The 21,270-nt window shown below is 44.0% G+C and overlaps 1 protein-coding gene across 2 annotated transcripts in view; it reads right to left on the bottom strand.

Annotated features, from left to right (window-relative positions):
- The window catches only part of rev1 (REV1 DNA directed polymerase), a 232,101-nt gene that overhangs the window by 26,926 nt on the left and 183,905 nt on the right, over positions 1-21,270 (bottom strand). For both annotated transcript variants that reach the window (XM_072476592.1, XM_072476593.1), the window contains 5 exons: positions 20,085-20,269; positions 19,294-19,527; positions 19,048-19,129; positions 17,401-17,588; positions 10,559-10,715 (listed from right to left, as the gene is read on the bottom strand). In XM_072476592.1, coding sequence (XP_072332693.1) covers positions 10,559-10,715; positions 17,401-17,588; positions 19,048-19,129; positions 19,294-19,527; positions 20,085-20,269 — 846 coding nt within the window. The remainder of the gene's footprint in view (positions 1-10,558; positions 10,716-17,400; positions 17,589-19,047; positions 19,130-19,293; positions 19,528-20,084; positions 20,270-21,270) is intronic.

Raw genomic sequence — 21,270 nt, forward strand, 5'->3', positions numbered from 1 at the left:
CTTGTCTAGGGGCATAACAATATCTCTAAGTTTATTGACTACAGCAAGACTTGACGAGCAACTGCCCTGATTATGTGAGACCAAGTGCCTAGAACGAGTTTTGTGTTAGGGACAAAACTGTCGGCAGAGTGTGGGTTTATCCTCCAGTCATTTAAGCCACCATGACACTCATCAGGGAAGCTCTTCAAAAAGCTGTCTGATGTAGCTGGCAGAGAGGCACTGGCCACCGTTATGACCAAGTGGTGAGTCAGAGGCAACAGCAATGATTCATTTGGAGTGTTAGGAACACAAAGGTAGTTTTAAGGGATTTATATTTGTGTTAGAAAGATGGTATAGTTTCAAGTGGGTTTAATTTAATGTAGCTGTGCCCGAATGGGGCCTATAGTGAGATTCAGGCTGGACAAAGGTGTTTATGTGTGTGAGGTTTGATTAAGTTCTGTGTTTCTATTGTGATAAGAGTGTGCTACGGCACGAACACTAAATATTGTTGCATCGCAACAGAGGCTCTGATAAGGAAGAAAAAGCTTTTCTTTGTTCTTAGTTTTAACTGAAAACCACGGCAGCTGGTCACGGACAGCTAGAGAGAAAACATCTCTCAGCTTTGCTGGAAGAAAAGCCATACAATGGAGTGATGGTTAAGAAAGTCAGTGCCAGAAATCTAACAGACAGCTGTTTAAGGAAACTAGAGAAATGAAGAACAGTTTGTAGGTGGCTTCAAGTTAAGGGAACAAAGAGGAACTGAGAGCAGAACAGGGTACTGTTTATTTCAAGTCACAGAACTGTAAAGGAGATGGCTCATGAGAAGTCAGAAAGGTATCTGAACTAGTTCTAAGGTTTGTGATATCTCATTATAGTTCGAGAGATGTTAATTTAAATAATTGTCGAGCAATCGGTGGCTGGATATCGGAATGTGTGCGTGTAAAAGCAGTAAAACAAAGAAATCCTAAAAGCGGATGGTGTAAAACCTGTAGTGGATTTGCTGGTACAAGTGGAGCTGAAGCTCTGTTCAAGAGTTCTTTGGAAAATATGGGAGTGGATTTTGCAATACAAATTGCTAATGGAAAGCCTTATTATGAGAAACATATCAGCCATGATTGAATGGCGGAGCTGACTCGATGGGCTGAATTTGTGTTGCAAATTTTTAGGGTTTCCTTCTTTAAATGGTTAAAGAAGTACATATACCAAAGGGATCTTCCGGTCCCGCAAATGGCAACCCCCCTTCTCCAAGCGGCGAGGGGTGCATTAAGTGGAATACTCTGTTGACAATGGTGGTCAATGGTGAGCCGTCTCCGCAAAGCACACGGCAGATTGCATGGAATCCTGCCCTGTATGTGTGTGTGCATATATAAAATCTTTTAACTTGGAATCTGCTATCTGCTGAATCCTTCATTACCACTAGACTCAACTATTCCTTAAAATCCTCCTCAAATCTTGAGGTCATCACAAATTTGCTGCCCGTGTCTGAACTTGCAGCAAAAGTTCTGTTCCTCATCTTATCTGGGCTCGCTGACCTTTGTGGGCTCCCAATCAAAAAAAGCGTTGATTTTAAAATTTTCACCCATGTTTTCAAATCCTTCATTGGCCTTACTCCTCCCTATCTCTGCAATCTCCCCCAACTCCACATTCCTCCAAAATATCTAATTCTGGCCTCTTGTGCATCCCCAGTTTTAATTGCCCCACCATTTGTGTCCATGCCTTCAGTTGACCAGATTCGAAGTTCTAGAATATTCCCTCTACACCTCTCCACCTCATTTTCCTCCTTTAAGACGCACGTTAAGACCTATCTCTTTCACCAAGTTTTTGGTAAATTGACCTACTAACTCCTAATATACCTCAGTGTCATAATCGGTTTTATGAAGCCCCTGTGATGTGTGATGTGCCTTGGGATGTTTCATTATGTTAAAGGCGCAATATAAATTTAAGCGGCTGTACTGGACTTCATTTACTGAGATTTAATTGCTGCACTGTTCCCATTTGAAGCTTTGAGGCATTCTGACTCTTTCTACACTCCAATCTTCAACTTAGTTCACCAGCACTAAAACTCAGTCCAGGGTATTTGTGTAGATCAAGAGGCTCTGGCATAAATTTTTGGGGCACTTCACTCAATATATTTTCCATCCTCATATTGTGAGGTAGCCCTTCTTGCTTTCTGCCACTTTACCTTTTAGCTATGTTACCAAGATCTATCATTAAAGCTCGATCTGAGCTATCGAAAGGGCAGTGCCTGCAGCATACTTTTAATATAATAAAAAATAAAATAATCATTTATATGATGTAGTGTTTTATTTTAATGCATTATTTTTCCCAGTTGGAAATGCACCAGTGAAAGAAAGAGCTTCTAAAAGTGGTTCATTTGGCTCCAACCATTATTAAGACCTACGATGCTATCTACATTTATTGGAAGTGAGAGTTCTGCTGGGGTGAAATGCTGCTGTGGGCACATGAATGCTACTGTACTTGTGGTGCTTCGGTTTCTTTGCAAACATGTTGCAATCGCTGCCACTGTCAATTCCCTTGCTTGGGATTCAGGAGTTGGGACTGAGAGGCAAATTCAGTTGGAGATAGGGGATCGTTGTGGAATCCCCTTGTGTTATTCCTGGAGGGAGAGGGGTAAATTGGGAGTTGGAGTGAGAACCAAGGGTTCCAGTTTGGGTCACAGAGGAGGTAAAGCCTCCTCTTGTAAGGCGAGTGCCGCTAGTCTAGCACAGAATGAGCAAAATATAAATCCAGTCATAAAGGTTTTTTTCAGAGGAACATAGTACTTAGAATCAGGAGGTGGCCATTTGTTCCTTTGAGTTTGCTTCGCTATTAAATAAGATCATGGCTGATCTGACCGTGGTCTCAATTCCATTTTCCTGTCTGTCCCTTATAACTCTTAACTCCCTTCTGTCAAAAATCTAACTCTGCCTTGCAAAAATTCAATGACCCAGCCTTCACTGCTAGCTGTGAAAAAGCGTTCCATATACTAATGATCCTCAGAAAACAATTCTCCCCAGTCATGCATGGGAGACCTCGGAGTCTCTCTGTCTGTATCCCCCAGTTCTAGTTTACCCACAAGTTCAATCATCCTCTCAGTATCTACCCGATCAAGTTCCCTCAGGATCTTCGCACTCTACACCCTGTAAGGACTCCATCCCTTTCTCTCAACTCCTTTGCCTCCGTCGCATTTGTTCCGTTGATGCCACTTTCCAAAATGGTGCTTCGAAAATGTGTTCCTTCTTCCTCAACCGTGATTTCCCACCTACAGTTGTGGACAGGGCCCTCAACAGTGTGCGGTCCATCTCCCGCACACTACCCTCACCCCCTCCACTCCCTCCCAGAACAAGGATAGAGTCCCCCTCGTTCTCACATTTCATCCCACCTGACACCGTATGCAAAGCATAATCCTCCGCCATTTTCGCCAACTCCAGCGTGATGCCACACCAAACACATCTTCCCTTCACTCCCTCTGTCAGCATTCCGCAGGGACCGTTCCCTCCGAGATAATCTAGTCCACTCCTCCATCATACCCAGCACCTCTCCCATCACCCATGGTACCTTCCCATGTAATCGCAGAAGGTGTAACACCTGCCCCTTTACCTCTTCCATGCTTAACATCCCAGGCCCAAAACACTCATTCCAGGTTAAACAGCGTTTCACTTGCATCTCTTCCAATTTGGTCTACTGCATTCGCTGCTCCCAATGTGGTCTCCTCTATATCGGAGAGACCAAACACAGACTGGGTGATCGCTTTGCTGAGAATCTTCGGTCTGTGCGCATTCAGGACCCTGACCTTCCTGTTGCTTGTCATTTTAACAAAAGACCCTGCTCCCATGCCCACATGTCTGTTCTTGACCTGCTGCAATGTTCCAGTGAAGCGTAACGCAAACTGGAGGAACAACATCTCATCTTCCGGTTAGGCACGCTACAGCCTTCGGCCTGAACATCGAATGCAACAACTTCAGATGATCAGCTCTCCCCCACCTCGACACATTTGTTTTCATTTCATTTTAACTGTCTTTTACCATTTCTTTCTTTCTTAATATACATTTAATTTCCCCCCTCCCCAATCTTATCCACCTTTCCTTCACCTTTCTCCTCTTTGCTTCCCCCTTCCCCTCCCCCCACACCTACAGTTCATCCTCTGATGTTAGTTTCTCTGCTGTTTGACCGTTCACATCTTTTGTCCTCTCTGGGGACTGCCATTAGCACTCTTTCCCCTTGGTTTCTGTGGCCATTAGCACCCGGTTTCCCTGGGTTTCTGTGGCTATGACTCATCTTTCATTCTCACTCCACAGTATAAATATTTCCCACTTTCTCGGTCTGTTAGCTTTGACAAAGGGTCATTGGATTTGAAACATTAGCTCTTTTCTCTCCCTACAGATGCTGCCAGACTTGCTGAGATTTTCCAGCATTTTCTCTTTCCCTCAGGATCTAATGTTTCAATAAAATCATCTCTCATGCTTCTAATTACTTCCAATTCATTCAACTCTTCTTCATAGGATAAGCCTGTCATCTGCCAACTCCAGAATCTGTGCAAGGGCTTGCTCCTGTTGGAAAAAGACAGCAATGGGAGTTAATGTAATGGTGGACTGACCGGTTTCTGATCCGCTCATTGTGTTCTTAATTACCTCTCTAAATTGTGCTCTGCTTTCTCTGCTCTCGTTATGATTCCCCCCCCACCCCCCACCCCTCCCCCCAAACGACTGCTCAATGAGAGTTTTTGCCCCTAGTCTCTCACCCTTGCTGCTCTTTCAATCATTGGTGCTGTCTCTGGAGGAGCAGCAGCAAGATTGCAATAGGGAGCCTGTGATTGGAGGAGCTAGAGGAGTAGCTTGGGAGAGACAGAAACTGTGATTGGAGGAGTAGCACCTCACAGATTCTGTTTCAAGTAGCACCTCACAGATTCTGTTTCAAGTAGCATCTCACAGATTCTGTTTCGAGTAGCATCTCACAGATTCTGTTTCGAGTAGCACCTCACAGATTCTGTTTCGAGTAGCACCTCTCAGATTCTGTTTCAAGTAGCATCTCACAGATTCTGTTTCAAGTAGCACCTCACAGATTCTGTTTCAAGTAGCACCTCACAGATTCTGTTTCGAGTAGCACCTCACAGATTCTGTTTCAAGTAGCACCTCACAGATTCTGTTTCGAGTAGCACCTCACAGATTCTGTTTCAAGTAGCACCTCTCAGATTCTGTTTCAAGTAGCACCTCTCAGATTCTGTTTCGAGAGGCACCTCACAGATTCTGTTTCGAGTAGCACCTCTCAGATTCTGTTTCAAGTAGCACCTCACAGATTCTGTTTCGAGTAGCACCTCACAGATTCTGTTTCGAGTAGCACCTCACAGATTCTGTTTCGAGTAGCACCTCTCAGATTCTGTTTCGAGTAGCACCTCACAGATTCTGTTTCGAGTAGCACCTCACAGATTCTGTTTCGAGTAGCATCTCACAGATTCTGTTTCGAGTAGCATCTCACAGATTCTGTTTCAAGTAGCACCTCTCAGATTCTGTTTCAAGTAGCACCTCACAGATTCTGTTTCGAGAGGCACCTCACAGATTCTGTTTCGAGAGGCACCGCACAGATTCTATTTCGAGAGGCACCGCACAGATTCTGTTTCGAGAGGCACCTCACAGATTCTGTTTCGAGAGGCACCTCACAGATTCTGTTTCGAGAGGCACCTCACAGATTCTGTTTCGAGAGGCACCTCACAGATTCTGTTTCTTCTGTGAATAGCGAAGACATTTCTTTCCTTGTTACCCCCTTGATTGATTTTTCCAGGTCTTTTGGGGGCTTGAGAGTGAATTCACCCGTTGCCCCCGTGTATTTTGACGCCTGGCTGAGTCAGGAGACAACACTGGATCAGGATATTTTGCCAGCAGAAAAGGAATTAGAGATGCTAAAGGAAACTTGTGTGTGCTTATAACTCAGCCACTGAAATCAGTGGATCAAATGCAACATAAATTAAAGATGGATAAATGACGGTGAAAGTTAAATATACAGGGATTCTGGTCTCTGCTATCATTTATGGAAAAGGCAGAGACTGAAAAGATGAATTCAATAACAATTATGCAAACTGTAATAATTTGAACCAAGAAACCACATGCTACTGTAATCCCAAGTGTTAAGCTTGGGAAAGTGCCACCAGTGTTCCAATGCTACTCAACATAATGAGACTGAAGTAGTCACTGGTACATATGTGAATGATAAATTCTTGTGGTGCAAGATAACGTCATGCTGTAATGTGAGACAGGAATGAATGATGTCCAGTGGTGCTGTGTGGTCTTTTCAGGGTACATGGAGCAATGATGAATATAAGGTGGGTAGGGATGCTTGATAATATTTCATTCTTATTTAATTTAATATTTCAGTCCTAGTACTCAACCTCCAGCCACTAAACTAACAGAAACCAGAGTAGACATTATGCATGTTCATGTGGACAACTACCCCAGGTCCAGTAGAATTCTCTTATGTATTAACAAACTGGCTTTGGGGGGGGGGGGGGGGGGGTGTTCCAAAGGAATAATACCCCATAGTATTAGTAAATCTGTGGCCATTTATAATAAGTAGTGGATGCCAATGACTTTGTGACATCAGGGAGACTTATTTCTTTAACTGCTTTTGAGAGATCTATTGGCCAGGCACTGAGCAACGTTTGCCAATTGCAAGAACAACTTTAGGCCACTGAAGGGAGAGAAAGAAATTAATGGCCGACATGCTAAAGTTAAGCCCTTTTCTAGCTGGGAACTATACTGCATTGAAGATTACAGATGAAGTGCTATTACAGCAGGGCACTTTCAAGTCCAATTCAACCATTTGGCCAGTTGGGAAACCATATGGAATTTGGTCTCCTGATTATCTAAAGTTAAATCTGGTGACACCAGCTTGTTCTCCAGTGATGAAACAGACCCTTGCATATTATTCCAACTACCAAGGAAAGTTAATGGTTCTTGACATTCAATATCACCAAGGGGATTTGGAGTATTCCTGTAAAGAGGGAGGACTAACATGAATTTACTTTTGGGGATCGGCACGCCACAAAAGTTTCAGAATTCTATTTTTCATAATTGAAAGGTTACGGTGGACATTAACATTTCCTGTCCAGGTTGTTTGTTTGACAATACATTAATGATTTGTTTCTTGCCACTGAAATCTATGATGAACATTTACAATTGCTTCCGGAACTGGTTTTAAAATTAATCTTAGAAAGGCAAATCTCCTGAAACCAATGTTATTTTCCTCAGTATAAGCATCTTGAATGAAGGCAGCAGCCCTCATCAACATAAAGGTAGATGTGATCTAGAGACTTCCTCTGCCTGCTTCTACAACACCATTGCAATCTTTTCTGGGCTGGAGGGCTACCAGCAATCATTTATTCCACAATTTGCTCAGCTCATCAAGATCACTATATGATCCAGGATAAAGTATTTAAAGGTAACTGTAATGAAGCACCCAGCAATGCAATTGTACAGTTTAGAGCTATGGCAATGGAAGTTACTTGCTTTATCTAACTTCATCAAGCCAAATATTCCAACTTACATTTTCTGCTACTGCTCAAAGTTTGGCTGCAGTTCAGTGCAAATTACTTCCTCTTCCATTTACTTCACTGATTCTGACTGGGATGGAGAAGACATGTAATGCTTTTCAAAGACATTTATCAGCAATGTTTTGGGCAGCCTAACATTTTACCTTTATCACTGTCACGTAGCACGGTAGTAGAGAACAGAATACTGCTGAAAAGAGAGATATGTTTCTGAAGCTTTACGTTTTGCACTCATCGGGACAAGCACACGAATACCAAATTTCAAATGATCACGAGAAGCAAGCCCTTTTACACTATTACTATGCAGTGGTGATGTGTGTGCTATTTTCCACTTATAGGATGCTGCCGTTGGTTCAAAAAGACGTTTTACCTACCACACAACTGAGAAATGCAGTGTGTGAATTTCAGCACCGGTGTGACTTCTCGCATCGGGCAGGAGATACAAAAGTCTGAGAACACAAACGAACAGACTCAAAAGCAGCTTCTTCCCCACTGTTACCAGACTCCTTATGTACTGACCTGATTAACACTACACCCCTGTATGCTTCACCCGATGCCAGTGTTATCTAGTTACATTGTGTACCTTGTGTTGCCCTATTATGTATTTTCTTTTATTTCCTTTTCTTTTCATGTACTTAATGATCTGTTGAGCTGCTCGCAGAAAAATACTTTTCACTGTACCTTGGTACACGTGACAATAAACAATTCCAATCCAATGCCAGGTATGTAGGCCATATGTCCTAACAGCTGTCTGATCAAATCAACCAGCATGTTCCTCCTCCTCCTCCTCCCGACAGTTCGTAATAGACAAAGTACAGACTGCACTCAACTAGCCTGCATTTGAAAACTTCAAACAAAATGTCTACTGCGATTGGGCAGCACTTGAACAACCCTTGTGTGCTAATAGCTACATTAAAACCCAATTTTTCAATAATCTTCAAGTTCTGCACTGCCAAGCAACCAATTCAGAGACAGTGGTTTAAAACAGTGCACTGGAAGATACAAAGTACAAGAAAGCAGGACAACGTGGCAAAGAGCAAGAAACTTCAGTCCAGACAGGCAGCTCACAAATCTTTCCTCGATGTTGAAGGCACTGATCCTGGCATCGGTGGATCTAATTTTAAATGGTGTAGTGCTTAGAGACTGTACTAAATAATCAGCTAACGGTGAGAAATCCATTACCAGCATGCATGCTGTGGTGACACAGGGAATCAAAACACTGCAGCTCATCATGCAGCATCTGGTGGGGATATTTACAGCACAGCCCCATGACAGGGGTCAGAAAGTTAAATATAATATCTTTTATGAACACTTAATCTACTGCCATAGCTGCTTTGAGTTCCAAGGTGCAACAGACTCGCTCTCCTGACTTGGATAAGCTTGGCAGTTGAATGGAAAGAGCCGTTGATTATGTCTTAATTAATATTAATCCTAAGGGTCTCTGTTGGGTACCCATAGCCAGTCACATTTCATGCTCCTACCATTGAAGAGCCATCAGGTCAGGTTGTAGAACACAAAAGTCATGCACACTCACTAAGAGGAATAAAAGGTAATGACAGAGGTGTGTACACCTCCACTTGTGCAATACCTGCTAGGAATTTTGTAGGGACACTCATCCATTTTCTAGGTGACAAACAAAACAAAAAAAGTCTGCTGGACCAAAACCCATAGCAACAAATCACTTTCAATCAATTATTTAGCCAAATAAATTACAAAAACAGCAAAACATTGCAAAATTATACAAGGAATGTGCAGGATGTCCCTCTAAACAATTTAGCAATCCTGAAAGCTAATTGCATATGTATGACATTAGGGAATCGTGCACCTCTGGTATAAAGGATAGGAACTAGTATTGATGTTGAAATAACAATTTCAGTTCTTTCATAATATTGCAACAAAGCTCCTGCATCTTTCTGGTAGGGATCTTCTTGTACCTGAATTACACCCATTGGAAAGGCACATATGCTGGGGATTGAGGGTAACAGTTCTCTTCATATTTATATCGCTAACCAGTAATTGGGTTATTATAGGGTGCAACCAACTATTCATATTTAAAGCTAAGACTACCACAAACTTTTAAATGCAGAATAAATATATATAATTTCAATACATGGAATGTAATAGCAGTCTGTATTTAGGTAAGAAAAATTATCTGTATCGGCTGTTTCCTGCTCCTTTAATGTTACCTCTAGGGCCCCAAGGATCTAACCTTGACACCTTCCTATTTAGCTACATGTACCCTCTTGAGGATATCATTCAAAAACATAGCAGGTTCCACTCATAGACTGAAAACCAGCTCTACCTCAGAACCACCTCTCTTGATTATCTCTAAATTGCCAGACTGCCAGTCAGCCATCCAGTCTGAGATAAACAGATCACTTCTGCCCAACTAAATAATTCTTCATGTCAACTTCATCACTTTCCAACTCAACTTTGGAGTTGTATTTTGTCCATAAATGAGCTTCTAACCACAAATCTGGCCAGTATCCTCCCTTCATAGGCCATTTCAGAGGATATTTAAGAGTCAACCACAATGTTGTGGGTCTGGAGTCACATGTAGGTGCAGGTAGCAGATTTCTTTCCCTGAAGGACATTAGTGAACGAGATTGATTCAAATCAACTTACTTTTCTGAATTTAAATTTCACCACCTGCCATGGTGGGATTCACACAGGACCTGGGCTTTGCCAAGTGCCTGTGGATTGCCAGTCCAGTTACAATACCACTATGCCACCATCTCCCCTTAAATTTAAGCTCATTCAAACTTCTGTTGTTCATGTCTTAACCTGCATCAAGTCCCATTCACCTATTACCTCGTGCTCACTGATGTATTATGTTCTATGTTCTATGTATGTTGGTTCCTAGTTGAGTAACATTTTGATTTTACCATGTCAATGGTACTATCATTAAATGCCAAGTTCTTGTTGCCTTTCATTTAGCACAGTGGTTTCCTATTCCTGACTATTTTGTGGAAATTTCATTTTGAAAACTGTACCTCGACTGAAGCTATCAGGTAGCAATTATCAATAATTTAGACATACCTCCAATAGTTGTAACCCATTCTTTTAGAAGTGATTTTACATCTTTCAATTCATAGGCTCCAGCGAGGTTAGCTCTCAAATAAACTGAGTCAACATTAATTTCACGTTGTGAGGATATTTTAGTTTGGTGGTCTGATGTGGAAGCACCAGGGTCAACCTATAAGTAAATAAACAGCAATAATTTGAATAAAATACACACTAATTACTATATTACAGTATTTGATACTTGATAGCATTACTGTCATGGAAAGTGTTATTTTTAAAAGCAGTTTTTTATAGCAGGTACAAATAAAACAACACTTGGCAGCATGATGGCATCATTCTTGCTCATACCTATATTGTATATGGGAAGGCAGTGGCCTTGTGGTATTGTCACTGGTCAGAAAACCAAGGTAATGCTCTGGGGAACCAGGCTCGAATCCCACCACGGCAGATGGTGAAATTTGAATACAAATCTGAAATCAATCGTGAAATGATTGTCATAGAAACCCATCTGATTCACTAATGTCTGTTAGGGAAAGAAATCTGCCATTCTTACCTGGTGTGGCCTACTTGTGACTCCAGATCCACAGCAATATGTTTGACTCTTAAATGTCCTCTCAAAGGGCAATTAGGGATGGGCAATAAAGGCTTGTCCAGCCAGCGACGCCAATATCCGACGAGATTATTTTTAAAAAGCTATATTGGTTGTTTCGTTACATTAATGGCATTATATGAATGAAAGTTGCATTTTCATGTCAAAGTTTAATTAGAACTATATTCACACTTCTACATGAAATTGTTTCTCCTAGACTTATATTATAATATTTTAAATATTCTTTGTGAGGATATTTAAAAAAGAAAGCATATTAAGGGCAAAATTTGAATGGTGATTAAGTTCGTCAATTTATGACTTCCGGGTGCGGCGATGACCAGCTAAGTCGCACGTTTCGGCAGCTCCCGGTGGAACGGACTTTTGGGCTCTTTATAGGAGCCCCAATGGCAATTTTAACGGCTAAAAACACCGTGCGGTAAACCAGAAGGGAATTCCCCCTGGACACGGATGGAAAAAGGAGAGGAAAGTGGCCGGATTGCAGCGGATCCTTTGGAACAGCGGCAAGGAAGGCAAGCAAAAACCAAGATGGCGTCGGAAGGTGGCAGTTTCACATGGGGCCCTGAACAACAAGAGTTCTTGAAATGCTGCGTAGAAGAGATAAAAAAGGAAATGAAGAAAGAGCTGTTGGCCCCGATACTACAGGCGATCGAAGGGCTAAAGGAGGAACAAAAGACCCAGGAGCGGGAGCTTCGGGTCGTGAAGGCGAAGGCAGCCGAGAATGAGGACGATATACAGGGCCTGGTGGTGAAGACGGAGATACAGGAGGCACATCAGAAACGATGTGTGGAGAGGTTGGAGGCACTGGAAAACAACGCAAGGAGGAACAACCTGAGGATTCTTGGTCTTCCTGAAGGTGTGGAGGGTGCGGACGTCGGGGCATATGTGAGCACGATGCTGCACTCGTTAATGGGAGCGGAGGCCCCGGCGGGTCCGTTGGAGGTGGAGGGAGCATACCGAGTTATGGCGCGAGGACCGAGAGCAGGAGAAACTCCCAGAGCCATAGTGGTGAGATTCCTCCGTTTTAAGGATAGAGAAATGGTCCTTAGATGGGCGAAGAAAACTCGGAGCAGTAAATGGGAGAACGCGGTGATCCGCGTTTATCAAGACTGGAGTGCGGAGGTGGCGAGAAGGAGGGCGAGCTTCAATCGGGCCAAGGCGGTGCTTCATAAAAGGAAGATAAAATTTGGAATGCTGCAACCGGCAAGACTGTGGGTCACATATCAAGGGAGGCACCACTACTTTGAGACGGCGGATGAAGCGTGGACTTTTATTGTAGAAGAAAAACTGGAATGAGTGGATTATTAAAAAGAACGTTTAGACAAAGTGGTGGGGCGAATGTGGGGGGCGAAGAGGGGTTTTATGTTCTAATCCTGCGGTGTGGTAACTTTTCTCTCTCCCACAGGGGATGATGGGGGGAGGTGGGGAGGGAGAGGAGATGGGGCGTTGGCCACGGGGGGCGGGGCCAAGGGAGAAGCGCGGACTTGGCTCCCGCGCTATGATAATTATGGCGGGAATAGAGAAGCAGGGAGGAGGGGGCGTCGCACGGTGCGAGCCGTGGTCACGGGGGGAAGCCGAGGTCAGCCAGAGTTTGTTGACTTCTGGAAGCAACATGGGGGGAGTAATTACGCTAGCGGGGGGTCTAGCGGGGGGGGGGGGGGTGGGTGGGAGGGGGGAATTACTGGGTTGCTGCTGCTGGGGAAAGGGGGGAGCGGGTACGGGAGAGGATGGGCGGGGGGGCACCGCCTGGGGGAGATACAGCTGCGTGGGAACTGGGTGAGAAGCTGGAAAAAGATGATGGCTAATCGGCAAGGGGGGGGGGTGGGAAGCCCCCCAACTCGGCTGATCACGTGGAACGTGAGAGGGCTCAACGGGCCGATAAAGAGGGCACGGGTACTCGCACACCTTAAGAAACGTAAAGCGGATGTGGTCATGTTACAGGAAACGCACCTGAAACTGATAGACCAGGTTAGGCTGCGCAAAGGATGGGTGGGGCAGGTGTTCCATTCGGGGCTAGATGCGAAAAACAGGGGGGTGGCTATATTAGTGGGGAAGCGGGTAATGTTCGAGGCAAAGACTATAGTGGCGGATAACGGGGGCAGATACGTGATGGTGAGTGGCAAACTACAGGGAGAGACGGTGGTTTTGGTAAAAGTGTATGCCCCGAACTGGGATGATGCCAATTTTATGAGGCGGATGCTAGGACGCATTCCGGACCTAGAGACGGGAAAGCTGATAATGGGGGGAGACTTTAACACGGTGTTGGAACCAGGGCTGGATAGGTCGAAGTCCAGGACTGGAAGGAGGCCGGCAGCAGCCAAGGTGCTTAAAGATTTTATGGAGCAGATGGGAGGTGTGGACCCGTGGAGATTCAGTAGACCTAGGAGTAAGGAGTTCTCGTTTTTCTCCTATGTCCATAAAGTCTATTCGCGCATAGACTTTTTTGTGCTGGGTAGGGCATTGATCCAGAAGGTGAGGGGAACGGAGTATACGGCTATAGCCATTTCGGATCACGCCCCACACTGGGTGGACTTGGAGATAGGGGAGGAAACAGGAGGGCGCCCACCCTGGAGAATGGACATGGGACTAATGGCGGATGAGGGGGTGTGTCTAAGGGTGAGGGGATGTATTGAAAAGTACTTGGAACTCAATGACAATGGGGAGGTCCAGGTGGGAGTGGTCTGGGAGGCGTTGAAGGCGGTGGTTAGGGGGGAGCTGATATCAATAAGGGCACATAAAGGGAAGCAGGAGAGTAAGGAACGGGAGCGGTTGCTGCAAGAACTTTTGAGGGTGGACAGACAATATGCGGAAGCACCGGAGGAGGGATTGTACAGGGAAAGGCAAAGGCTGCATGTGGAATTTGACTTGCTGACTACAGGCACTGCAGAGGCACAATGGAGGAAGGCACAGGGTGTACAGTATGAATATGGGGAGAAGGCGAGCAGATTGCTGGCACACCAATTGAGGAAAAGGGGAGCAGCGAGGGAAATAGGGGGAGTGAGGGACGAGGAAGGAGAGATGGAGCGGGGAGCGGAGAGAGTGAATGAAGTGTTCAAGACATTTTATAAAAAATTATATGAAGCTCAACCCCCGGATGGGAGGGAGAGAATGATGGACTTTTTGGATCGGCTGGAAATTCCCAAGGTGAAAGAGCAGGAAAGGGTGGGACTGGGAGCACAGATCGAGGTAGAAGAAGTGGTGAAAGGAATTAGGAGCATGCAGACGGGAAAGGCCCCGGGACCGGACGGATTCCCAGTCGAATTCTATAGAAAATATTTGGACTTGCTCGCCCCGGTACTGACGAGGACCTTTAATGAGGCAAAGGAAAGGGGACAACTGCCCCCGACTATGTCTGAAGCAACGATATCACTTCTCTTAAAGAAGGAAAAGGACCCGCTACAATGCGGGTCCTACAGACCAATTTCCCTCCTAAATGTGGATGCCAAGGTCCTGGCCAAGGTAATGGCAATGAGAATAGAGGAATGTGTCCCGGGGGTGGTTCACGAGGACCAAACTGGGTTTGTGAAGGGGAGACAGCTGAACACGAATATTCGGAGGCTGTTAGGGGTAATGATGATGGCCCCACCAGAGGGTGAAACAGAGATAGTAGTGGCGATGGATGCCGAGAAAGCATTTGATAGAGTGGAATGGGATTATTTGTGGGAGGTGTTGAGGAGATTTGGTTTTGGAGAGGAGTATGTTAGATGGGTGCAGCTATTGTATAGGGCCCCAGTGGCGAGTGTGGTCACGAATGGACGGGGATCGGCATATTTTCGGCTCCATAGAGGGACAAGGCAGGGATGCCCTCTGTCCCCATTACTGTTTGCACTGGCGATTGAGCCCCTGGCGATAGCGCTGAGGGGTTCCAAGAAGTGGAGGGGAGTACTTAGGGGAGGAGAAGAACACCGGGTATCTTTGTATGCGGACGATTTGCTACTATATGTGGCGGATCCGGCGGAGGGGATGCCAGAAATAATGCGGATACTTGGGGAGTTTGGGGATTTTTCAGGGTATAAATTGAACATGGGGAAGAGTGAGCTGTTTGTGGTGCATCCAGGGGAGCAGAGTAGAGAAATAGAGGACCTACCGTTGAGGAAGGTAACAAGAGACTTTCGTTACCTGGGGATCCAGATAGCTAAGAATTGGGGCACATTGCACAGGTTAAATTTAACGCGGTTGGTGGAACAGATGGAGGAAGATTTTAAGAGATGGGATATGGTAGCCCTGTCAATGGCAGGGAGGGTGCAGGCGGTTAAGATGGTGGTCCTCCCGAGATTCCTCTTTGTGTTTCAGTGCCTCCCGGTGGTGATCATGAAGGCTTTTTTTAAAAAGGATTGAAAAGAGCATCATGGGTTTTGTTTGGGCCGGGAAGACCCCGAGAGTGAGGAAGGGATTCTTACAGCGTAGTAGGGATAGGGGGGGGCTGGCACTACCGAGCCTAAGTGAGTACTATTGGGCCGCTAATATTTCAATGGTGAGTAAGTGGATGGGAGAGGAGGAGGGAGCGGCGTGGAAGAGACTAGAGAGGGCGTCCTGTAGGGGGACTAGCCTGCAGGATATGGTGACAGCCCCATTGCCGTTCTCACCGAGGAACTACACCACAAGCCCGGTGGTGGTAGCTACACTGAAGATTTGGGGACAGTGGAGACGGCACAGGGGAAAGACTGGAGCCTTGGGGGGGTCCCCGATAAGAAACAACCACAGGTTTGCCCCGGGGGGAATGGATGGGGGATATGGAATGTGGCAAAGAGCAGGAATAACGCAACTGAAAGATCTATTTGTGGATGGGAAGTTCGCGAGTCTGGGAGCGCTGACCGAGAAATATGGGTTGCCCCAAGGGAATGCATTCAGGTATATGCAACTGAGGGCTTTCGCGAGGCAACAGGTGAGGGAATTTCCGCAGCTCCCGACACAAGAGGTGCAGGACAGAGTGATCTCAAAGACATGGGTGGGGGATGGTAAGGTGTCAGATATATATAGGGAAATGAGGGACGAAGGGGAGATTATGGTAGATGAACTAAAAGGGAAATGGGAAGAAGAGCTGGGGGAGGAGATTGAGGAGGGGCTGTGGGCGGATGCCCTAAGTAGGGTAAACTCGTCGTCCTCGTGTGCTAGGCTAAGCCTGATTCAGTTTAAGGTATTACACAGGGCGCATATGACTGGAGCGCGGCTCAGTAAATTTTTTGGGGTGGAGGATAGGTGTGCGAGGTGCTCGAGAAGCCCAGCGAATCATACCCATCTGTTTTGGGCATGCCCGGCACTACGGGGGTTTTGGATGGGGGTGACAAAGGTGCTTTCAAAAGTAGTGGGGGTCCGGGTCGAACCAAGCTGGGGGTTGGCTATATTTGGGGTTGCACAAGAGCCGGGAGTGCAGGAGGCGAGAGAGGCCGATGTTTTGGCCTTTGCGTCCCTAGTAGCCCGGCGCAGGATATTGCTAATGTGGAAAGAAGCCAAGCCCCCGGGGGTGGAGACCTGGATAAATGACATGGCGGGGTTTATAAAGCTAGAGCGGATTAAGTTCGTCCTAAGGGGGTCGGCTCAAGGGTTCACCAGGCGGTGGCAACCGTTCGTCGAATACCTTGCGGATAGATAGATGGAAGGGGAAAAAGAAGGCAGCAGCAGCAGCCCAGGATTGGGGGGGGGGGGGGGGGGGGTGTAACTTGTGACAAGGCAGTTGCCAATTAGGGCTAGTTTTCATTTTTGTTATTTAATATTTATTCATTTTTTGTTTTTTGTTTATATAAAATAGGTCATTGTTATTTGTGCTGCTATAATATTGTGTAAAGGATGCACAATGTACTGTGTTGGTTGACCAAAAATTTTCAATAAAATATTTATTAAAAAAAAAAAAAGTTCGTCAATTTATAATTTAATGCCAGCACTCGATTAAGGATCTGAGTGCTAAAATTACCAGTATGTAAAACCCAAAAGATTCTACAATATGCACATATATATATATATATAGACAAACACATATAGCCCACCAAGAGAATATCTCTTGAAAAATGAATGTAAATGTGTTTTCCTGATAATTGAAGTCAAGAGATTGAAACTGGTACTTTCTTTTAGCATCCTTTCAGTCTGAAGAACAAGGCAAGTGAATTGGAAAGGGAAAAACAGCTATAGCATATTTCTATACAAGGCAAAGCAAATACCCAATACTAAAGTTAAAAACAAATTCTTTATTCAGTAGCTTTAAAAGTAGCCACAGTTTACTACTGAACCAGATTTAGTGTACTGAACATTATACCTGCAGCTTTTCTTCGACTTGGTGTTCATATTGGATCAAGTCAGGTAGTATTTTATGTGGACTGACTATTAACTTATTTTTAAGAGGACTTTGAACTTTAATGGGACTGGTTTGATTCTTCTTCTTGAACCGTTTCTTAGATTTTTCAGGAACAGTATTCCTTAACTGAAGTAATGGATTCTTCATGCCTAGAACAATAAAATATAGTTTTTAACTGATGATAGCATGGAAATGCCATGCCAAGGAAGGCAACTAGTTAAAAACAACGCAATTCATCCATCAGATAGCAACAAAAAATAAAATGGTAGCAACACAATTAGGTGTCTAAGTTAATGCTCTCCTGAGCAAACTTTTTTCAAACCTTAATGACTATTACAGGTGGAAGGGATTAACAACCTAGCTTTTATAAGTATTCAGAAAGTTTATTTTCATAGAATCTATTTTCTCGCCCCTAAACTGAATTTTGAATTCTATCATACGATGGTCACTATTCCCTACACGATCCTTAAGTATGAGGTTATCAATGAATCCCTAATTACGCAATACCAAAACCAGAGAAGCCTGCTCCCTGGTTGGTGCCACAACATATTGTTCCAAGAAACACTCTCTGATACGTTCAATGAACTCTCCCTCGAGGCTACCCTAGCCAATTTGATTAATCCAGTCTATATGCATATTAAAATGACCTGTGATTATTGTATACCTTTCTTACAAGCCTCCAGTATTTCCTGGTTTATACTATGCCCCACTGCGGAACTACCTGTTTGGGGACCCATAGATTACTCCTACCAGGGACTTCCCTATGCTATTTCTAATTGTTACCCAGACTGCTTCCACATCTTGATCTCCTTTGCTTATATCATTTCCCATAACAGCAAAGCTACACCACCTCCATTTCCATTCAGTCTATCTTTCCTAAATACTGAGTACTCTTGGATATTCAATTCCCAGACCTGCAAACTCCACAGTCACCCAAAGCCGGAATTGAACTCGGGCCCCTGATGCTGTGAGGCAGCAGTGCTAACCACTGTGCCACCATGCCACCCGTATATTTTATCTGAAAGTTACATTGAATGGCTTTGAAGGAAGATATATCTGCTAAGTTAGACAGTTGGATCGTATGTCTGTGCATACTTGAATACAAAAGGGTAAAAAGGCAAAGAGTCTGGTTCAAGCGTGTCCATAATTTTTTTAATGACCCTGGTCCCAGATTTGGAACAGGGCCAATGGCAAGCGAATATCACGTTCTGCCATTTCTGAGCTCACTTAAAAAAAATCCAGAGCATTCCCAAACTTTGGACTTTTAAATTTATACACTAAGTAAAGATTAAGTACACAGTTCATATTTCTGAAGGGTATATACTATGATTGTGTTTTGTAAACATTCTGGCAATAATATTAGTGGATATATTCAGGTGAGTTACCTGTACAATGTATAGCACAGAAACATGGCATTCAGCCCAACAAGTCTATGTCGGTACTTATGCTTCACATGAGCCTCCAGCCATGATATTTTATCGCAGCCTATCAATATAACTTCTCTACTTATTTCGCTCTCATATACTTACCTATTCATACATTCAGTAACTTCAAAATTTTAAGAGTTTGTACTAGGATTAATAATATGAAAGCTCCCAGTATTCTCACCCTGTCGATGTCTTTGATCATAAGCAGTTCTCAGTTCTTCTTGCACATCAGGGGGCAAAGCAGCAAAAACCTCAGGGTCAACCTGAATTTGAAATACAGAACATGCTGAATACCACAACTTCTTTATGGTGATTAAGATTTAATTGCTTATATAAATACATATTTTTTCATTAATAATTACAAACAATGTTTCTTATTTGATTTAAAGATTGTGGATACAATGTAGCAATAAAACAGATACTTCACCTGCGAAAAAGCTGGGAGGGCAACAATCATTCCAACAGGATTGCTTGATTCCTGTGGTCCAGGCAACTCGAGAATCATTGTCCCCATTGACACAGGAACCTGCCCAGTAACAATGCCTTTCATTGACTCTTTGACATGGGTATCAGCAAAATTAGGTTGTTGTTGAGCCGTGTACGTCTGTTCTACCTGTTCTCTAATATCTGGAGGGAGTGCTTCCAAAACGGAAGGATCTATCTAAAATATACAAAGCAAAACAACACATTAATCTTTAGACATATTTTTCTAAATGGGTTTTCTAAAATGTTTTGTGCACAAAAGCATAAAGGTGTAAACCACAGAATACACATTGGCTCAAATCTACTGGTCTTTAGATCAGTGGAAGCCAGACAAAGTTGCATGTCAGGTCCTGGTCGAAGGCCTGACACATGCTCCTACATGAGAATTGCCCAGGAATTGAAACTTCCAATGGGCAATTCCCCATTGCCCAGGACCCTGTGTGAATGTCTCCGACTTCAAGTGAGAGTTGGAAACTTTGGACAGATGTGTGTCCCACTGACCCCACCCTTGTGATCTGACCTGACTCGACATGACGACTCTTCTACCCAACCATTCAACTGCCTGTCAACCAACCAACCAAACTAAACCATACTTCCCAACCTGACCTACTCACCCTTCTGCCCCAACTACCCACCTAACTACCCACAAAAAACCACCCAGTTTGAATACCCATTATAATATTGCTATTAATGTGCCAAAATACCAGGAAATGGTTCATATATTAATCTATGCACCTGAGAAGCAGAGGGCACTTCAATATTAATGGCATGTCGATGTCTACGGATAGCTGTGCTCTCGGGGGTATGTGCTCCAGGAGGTTTAATTGAGATTTCTGAACTATTGAGGTTTGCATCTCGACATGATGGAAGCAAAAGAGGATTTCCTGTTTCTGTTGTCTTCTTCCATGCAAAATTTGGGTCTGCAATCAAATTCAGCAAAAAATAATGTGATGAGTGAACACAGTCCGGGCGAACATAATAGAATTGACATTGCACAAATATGAAACGTGATAGAATCCATAAAAGAGGTATCCAGTGTCTTCTGGTTTTCATAGAAGTTTGTGAAATGGCCTGATGTCAAGCTACTGCTTTTATGCATTGTGTTAAATAAATTAAAGTAACTTGAGAGGAACAAACACTTTTCTTTTAAATTATGCAATATTTTTATTACAATGTCTGACATGAAAGTGAAAATCTATCAATAGCAAATTGGATTTCTATCATAAATATTAGCAGTGAATCAAAAGCAATGTGAAACAAATTAACGCTTACTTCAGAAATGTTGTTCCATTTTCATTATTATACCACAATACATAGGAAGAAAGAGCAAGAGTAGGCCATTCAGCTCCTCAAGCGTATTCTGCCATTCAAACAGATGCCCACATTCTCCACTTTAATTTTATTTGGGCAGCAAGGTAGCACAGTGGTTAGCATGCTACTTCACAGCACCAGGGACCCAGTTTCAACTCCTCGGAGTCTGCACGTTCTCCCCGTGTCTGTGTGGGTTTCCTCAGGTGCTCCGGTTTCCTCCCACAGGTCCCGAAAGACGTGCTCTTTAGGTGAATTGGACATTCCGAATTCTCCCTCAGTGTACCCGAACAGGCGCTGGAGTGTGGCGACTAGGGGATTTTCACAATGGCTTCATTGCAGTGTTGGTATAAGCCACTTGTGACAATAATAAAGATTATTATTAGATCGCGGCTGATCCTCTACCTTTATTTCATTTTTCCCCACTATCCCGGTGAACCTGTTCTGGTGAACCTGTTACACTCCCTCTATGAAAGTACATCGTTCCTTAGATAAGGAATGTACACAATACTCCAGGTATAGTCTCACCAAGGCTCTGCACAACTGAAGCAAGGAATCTTTACTCCTGCACTTGTGATGAAGGCCATCTGCATGCTAGCTTTTAGTGAGTCAT

The sequence above is a fragment of the Scyliorhinus torazame genome, chromosome 15 (assembly GCF_047496885.1).
Source record: "Scyliorhinus torazame isolate Kashiwa2021f chromosome 15, sScyTor2.1, whole genome shotgun sequence".
Taxonomy (NCBI): domain Eukaryota; kingdom Metazoa; phylum Chordata; class Chondrichthyes; order Carcharhiniformes; family Scyliorhinidae; genus Scyliorhinus; species Scyliorhinus torazame.